Source organism: Aptenodytes forsteri, unplaced genomic scaffold, assembly GCF_000699145.1.
Source record: "Aptenodytes forsteri isolate BGI_AS27 unplaced genomic scaffold, ASM69914v1 Scaffold7, whole genome shotgun sequence".
Lineage (NCBI taxonomy): Eukaryota > Metazoa > Chordata > Aves > Sphenisciformes > Spheniscidae > Aptenodytes > Aptenodytes forsteri.
Genome location: NW_008795919.1, coordinates 2652965 through 2659218, shown reverse-complemented (window position 1 = coordinate 2659218; position 6254 = coordinate 2652965). Strand labels below are relative to the sequence as shown.

Sequence of the window (6254 nt, the reverse complement as noted above, 5' to 3'; positions counted from 1 at the left end):
CAATGGCGGAAGTGGAGTTTTCCTTCCCCAGCAGCAGCTACTCCCCGCCGTTCTCACACGGGCAGGGCAAGGCAGGCACCCGCACCAGGGCGCTTCTCGCCCCGCGTCCCACCCAGCCGGGCTGGGCGCTGCCAGGGAAAGCACTCGCACCAGGCTAAGCAGCCTGCGCCCGGGCACCGGGTTACGTGCGACACGCGGGAGCAGCCAGCCCCTCATTGCAAAACCGTGGCAAACTTGGCGCTTCTGCCAGTGAAAAAACAAGCGGCAGCGCTGGCACTGTCCCCCGGCTCTGCCAAGCACTGCACAAAGCCGCGGAGCCTCTCCTGGACAAGGTGCCAACTATGTCAAACTGCTTGACGTCGGACACACAAAGGTCCTCGGTTATAAACCCGCACCCCACTTTTAGCTAAGACCTAAACTCGGCCTCTGGCTGCCAGGATCCTTGCAGCACGTTCAGTTAAACCCGACCTCTGGAGTTCGCTCAAACCTGCCCCAAACTCCTCCCCGCGGGCTCAGCTGGATCCTGGACGCAGAAGCTGCCGGGAGAGGCGGTGCAGCCTTGGTACCCACAGTCGGAGGGCCGCGCTCTGGGGAATTAATCGCTGTACGACATGGGGGTGGAGAGCCCCTTGGCGGGGCAGGCATCCACAGACCTCCAGTCTCACCACTCATGTCACTCGTCCAACCCCTTCTCCAGGCCACCCTTAAGCCCCGTTGGTAGTTTCACTACTTCAGGTGTAATAATTTTTCAGGGATTCAGGATGCTCTTTGCTTGGCAGGTTGAGACTGGGCATTGGATCGCAAAGAAAGCACACGCATTATCTTATAAAGGAAATTTATTTCATTTTATGAAGCTTATATTACATGCATCGACTGAAGCTAGTACAACAGTTAACAGCAGGGCTGGGGTTTGTCCAGATTTCCATTAGTGTTTCTGGAATAAACCAGGCCAAATTAAAGAACCTTTTGCCCTTAGAAGATACAGTCATAATACAAGGAATGTTTTTTTTGTTTTCACTTTAATTACTCCTCCCCTACTCCCTACCCTTGAGCTGCATATAGCCAATGCTCTGGCTTACCAAAAAAGGAGGAAGGAGAGGAAAAATCTAACACACACACACACACACTCCCTCCATACACTCCTAATAAACCATTGAGATGGGAGAACTGAATCTAGCTCTATTCAGAGAAAAAAATACAAACAGAATACCAGGAATAAAGCTCTTACAACAAACCAGATGCAGTACCCTTTAATAATTTTACTAGATAAAACGTTTTACACATTGTTCAGTAAGATGCTACAAATTCCTTTTGATTAGTTCTCTTTCAGTTTTATGCGTCTGAACAAGCAGCTGAATACACGGAAATACCGATTTCTAAAAATAAAAATAAAAATATTGCATTCTTGTCAGTGTCTGTTGGATATTCTCTCATACCCACCAGAGGAAGGTGTATAGTGCACCGGAGATTGCAGCCTACTATAGGCTTAATATCAAGTACAGATACACAGAAGCAGATGTATTCATCAGACCAGGTTGGTATGGCAAACGTCAAGCTGGTACGTGTTCGTTTCCACGCAGAGAGACGACTTGCTACAACGTCCCCGTTCAGTCCCCCGTCACTTGTGTGGCTTGCCCGTCTGAGGTTTGGTTGGTAGACTGAATGAACATGGGCTGGGTGATGTCCTGGCCCGCAGGCATGGTCACTTGCTGGATCTGATAAAGTTGCTGGCAGAGACAGAAGAAGGGGAAAGAAACGACTGTCAGTTCTCATCACGCTCAGCACCAGCTCCCTCTAAGCACAACGCCGTGCATTAACCCTACGCGTTTAGTGCTGGTATTAACAGCAACTCTCAGGTCCAAATAAAATCTGTCCCAAAAGCAGAGCCCGAATTGCCGCTAGACATTTGTTGCTAAATCGTAACCAAGTAATTCTGTGAATTTCTGATGCCCAAACTGAGCTCAGGCTACCTACGCAACAGCCAACAGCTAGATGTTAAGACCTTTATTCCTAAACTGGTTAGAGCTAAAACAGATCCCACCCAGAGTGCAAGGGGCTGGATTAATTTGGAGCGAGCGCAGCAGAACACAAAGAATCCACCTGAATTAAAAGCAGCACAACATCCACTCATCCTGCTCCTGGTTAAGGTTTGGTAGCCCTAGCAGCGTTTTATCGGGAGGAGCAGATTTGCTAGAACATGCAGACTTTAAGACGGTCTTTCTAGCCCTTGACTTCAAAGGGATGTAGCACCACCAAAGTCCAAGCCCTTACCTGTCCGTCCGTGAACTGGCTGAACTGCTGCTGTCCCTGCTGGACTTCTGTCTGCGTTATCTACAAGGGTAAGGGGAGGATGATCACCGACAGCACTCTGGAGAGGGTCAGAACCCCACTAACAATATTCTGCTGCTGCCTTTCAAGAGCTTTTAGACTCTCTCAAACTCCGTTACCCCACCATGTGGTAAGACACGGCTTACGCCGCCAGCCCGCAGTCATGCTGGTGCTAACCGCAAGTCAAGAACAAAGGACATGGGATTCAGCCGTTCCAAACCAAAAACACAAGCATGTCCTCCCTGACTTTCGTGAGGAGAATGCGGCCTCCAGGATCACAGAAAAGCAGCAGCCTTCCTATCCTCTGAAGGCAGAGAAGAATCCCTTAGCGACCAGTCTCAACAAGAACATGAGACAACCTGCTGGCAGCAACGCTGGTCTTGATGTTTTCACCTCTGCAACAGCTTTCCTGAGAGGTTGCACGGCTGCTCCTCCCTCACCCAGCCAGAAGGAGCAGAAGTAAAGAGAAGGCTGATGAACTGAAGTTTTACCTGCAGTCAGCTCAGAAGCAGCATGAGCTTTATACAGTGAGACACACACACACACATATATGCATGCACCTTTCACGTATAGGTAAAGGAGGCTTCCGCTACGCTCCTTGCTTTATTATTCTGATGAAAGTAACAGGAAGAAAAGAAATGCAGGAATCCTAGCCCAAGAGTTGGTAAATTCAACTGGAATTTGCAGTTTCAGGAGCTAGGGAACAACACTTTACCGGTTCATGTCAGCCCTGCTGTTACAGTGCATACCTGCTGTGCATTGGTTGCAAGCGTCTGGATCTGCCCCTGGACTACCTGGGTGCCTGACACAGGTTGGGCTAAGCGGATATACTGCAGCTGGCCAGCATTCAACTGAACCTGGAGACAAGCGGAGGGGGCAGGGAAAGAAAATTAAACAGATAACTGTGTAACCTGAAACACACAAACTTGCCTTCTTGTTTCCACAACACAAGCCAGAGTAATAGATGACACCGGGAAGCTTCAGTTGATTACCGGTTGAGATGAGTAACTATCACAGACCCTGCCAAAGCAAGAGCAAGTCCACAGAACTCCTGCAGGTTCTTGAAGTAAAACCCCGAGGAAGCACAACATTACTTCTTTCTCCAGAACGGGAGTGGTCAGTTAGTAGCTCAAGCATATTAATTGCTAAATTTCAGAGAGCTTTGAGAACACTTATTTTTCTTTCTGGTTACGAGAATCGAGTTACTACTTTGATGTATCATTTCACATGAAGAAAATTGTTATGAGCTAGCTGCACATAATGACACTCCTATTATATCCTGCCAAAAAATATAAAAGAATATATGGGAAATTTTCACATAAAGACAGCAGAGATGACAAAACCCAGGAATACTGCAAGGTAACATTTGGAAGCTTTTAATGCAACTCTCTGCCAATACGTGTCAATTCCCACCTGGCAAAGGCCGATACTTTCTGTGTCAATACTTCGTGTATAACATTCAAACACAAATTTATTTCCTACAACCCTGATCTTGCAAGGTTAGATGCTTGGGGGTGTGGGATACGAAGACAACGTCATCATCGTAACCTACGATATAAACAGCTAATACTGCTAATACACATCTGAGAGACACTAAAAGGGCACGGTATGATTGATACTACTGTTGAATTTTTCATTTTCTATTATTTAACTTTAGAACATTTAGATTCACAGTCTTAAGGTTAATTATATACAAAAAAAATGTTTTGAGTTTTCTTCTTTTTGAGAAGGGGAAAGAAGGACATACGAAATACTTTAAAAACTGCTCACTGACAAAGGTTCAAGTGCCTAGAACATGGTCTTGGCATTTACACAAGTGCCGCTGACTTCACCAGCTGTATCTAAAAGCTCCAGTATTATTTCAAGAGCAAATAAACTCCACAAGAGCATAAACATTTCAATAAAGAATTTGTTCCTGCACTGAGATCTGCCGGCAGATCATGTTTTCCACACTGGAGGCTTCCTGCTTTGATTTTAACTACACTACTAACTGAATGGGTGAAAGCAATTTAGAAAGAGCGTTCTTCCAGAAATGAGAGTAAGCTCCAAAGAACCTGGCCTGTGAGGCCTAGCTAAGACACAGATTAAATTTAACACAAAATTAATGCAGACAAACAAATAATTACCATTTAATTGATGTATACACTTCCTTCCAGTTTTTCAGTTTATAAAAAATAAAAGTCACCTTTCCACAGGCAACCCGTGGTCCTAGAATATTAACAGTAAATCGGAGTAGAGAAGTGTACACAGCATCAGGAGCACGTGGAAAAGCAGCAGAGAACGTTCGCAAGATTCTCTCAACACTCCTGCAATCGCCAGAGGCACTACCAGTTTTATAAGAGTGTTTCAAACTGTCGTATTTGCGTTATGAAAGATTCTCTGCTGAACCCTAACAGATACCAGAGTGAAAAAGAACTATCAGAAAACAGCACTAACTATATCAAGAGAGAAGGAAAACTCAACGGAAAAATAATAAAAGCACAGCAGAAAGAGAGCAGAACAGACAGCAGCACTGAAGAGACCAAGGACTGTAAGTTCTGTGACACCAAACAAAAAGGGCTTTCCAGGTTAGGGCACTAAAAAGCTCTTGCAGCGAGTGCATGGCTCCATGTTCTATTTTACTTCACTTGCTGAAAGTGAGCAAGTTCCTTCAGCACGAACTGTGATTCTTCAACACACTGTGATTAAGAAGAATCCTCTTAATTACAGTCAAACCAGGATCTCTTCTAGATACAGAAGTGCGAATTGTGACTATTTCATTAAAACGCTGCTCCTAGGTTGCTCTGTTTTGCAGTCTTACACTTGTTAGAGACCCAACTGCTCCCAAAGACAAAAGATACCACACTCTGGCACTTGGCAGTTTCTGTCTTACATCTGCAGCATAAGAAGCTTCTGAGGACCAGTCACAGCCACCTGTTCTTAGACGCTCCCAGGCAAGAGGAAGGTAGAAGCACATGCTCGGCCAAAACCAGACACTAATTAAAAAGCCTCCAGTCTCACACTCCTAGAACACGGGACCACTTGCAACAGGATCCACCTAGGTGGAGAACAGTACTTTCTGCAGAAGGTTATGGCCCCCTCACAGCTACTTTATAAAGAATTCTTTCTCCTAGCAGATCTCTGAGCCCTCTTCTTGTAGGAAGTTACAGCATTCACTGGAGACAATTGGAAAACAAGTCTGAACTGTTCTTTTATTGCTGAACCAAAGGAGGATGCTGCAACTTTCAGTACTGTTGTAATGGATTCACTGAGGCTGGAGGCGGAGATCTCCTTCCAAAATGCTTTGAAGAACAAGTATGTTGGAGAAACTTTTGTAAGGAAAGGAAGGGAAAATGCTTTGAAGAACAAGTATGTTGGAGAGACTTTTGTAAGGAAAGGAAGAAAAAAAAAAAGAGAATGTAAAAGAAAGGTAGTGGAGAATGCAGAGAAGAAAAAAGGTTGCTTGTAGTAAAACACCGTATTTGACAAGCAATTCACTTCCTTTCTGACCAACACCTTAAGCCAAGCAGTAAGAATCAGCTGAAGACTTAAGAGATGAAAAGAATTGGGAAGTGAATTGGAAAAATCTGGCAACACCCACAATCCAAACCTTTTTCAAGATGCTATGTCAAAGCACGAACATTTGCCAGACGTATAGAGGGAAGCTTAGCAAATCTTGAAAAGCAAAACTTGTGTGAAAGATCAGTTTTGCCACAGCTGTGGGGACACTTAATAACAGAAATCAAAGATGAAGTGAAATGCTTGTCTTCGTCACTTGGTCTGACCTCTGGGTTGCTGGTTAAGTACACAGAACTGGACAGATTTTTTTTTTCTCTTTAAGAGGTGTGAAATTTTCCAGATGGGAACCAAAAGACCCAGCGTTGTTGTGATTGTAAGTTACCGGGGGGGGGGGGGGGGGGGGGGTGATTTTTTTTTTCACCGATTTT

General features: G+C 45.1%; 1 protein-coding gene across 4 annotated transcripts in view; it reads right to left on the bottom strand.

Annotated features, from left to right (window-relative positions):
* Positions 1–822: 822 nt before the first annotated feature.
* NFYC (nuclear transcription factor Y subunit gamma) overlaps positions 823–6254 on the bottom strand; it is an 18826-nt gene continuing 13394 nt past the window's right edge. For 2 of the 4 annotated variants that reach the window (XM_009284760.2, XM_009284761.2), the window contains 3 exons: positions 3078–3185; positions 2272–2331; positions 823–1727 (listed from right to left, as the gene is read on the bottom strand). In XM_009284760.2, coding sequence (XP_009283035.1) covers positions 1608–1727; positions 2272–2331; positions 3078–3185 — 288 coding nt within the window. In that variant the 3' untranslated portion in view covers positions 823–1607. The remainder of the gene's footprint in view (positions 1728–2271; positions 2332–3077; positions 3186–6254) is intronic. The other 2 variants (XM_009284762.2, XM_009284763.2) reach the window with 2 other exon arrangements.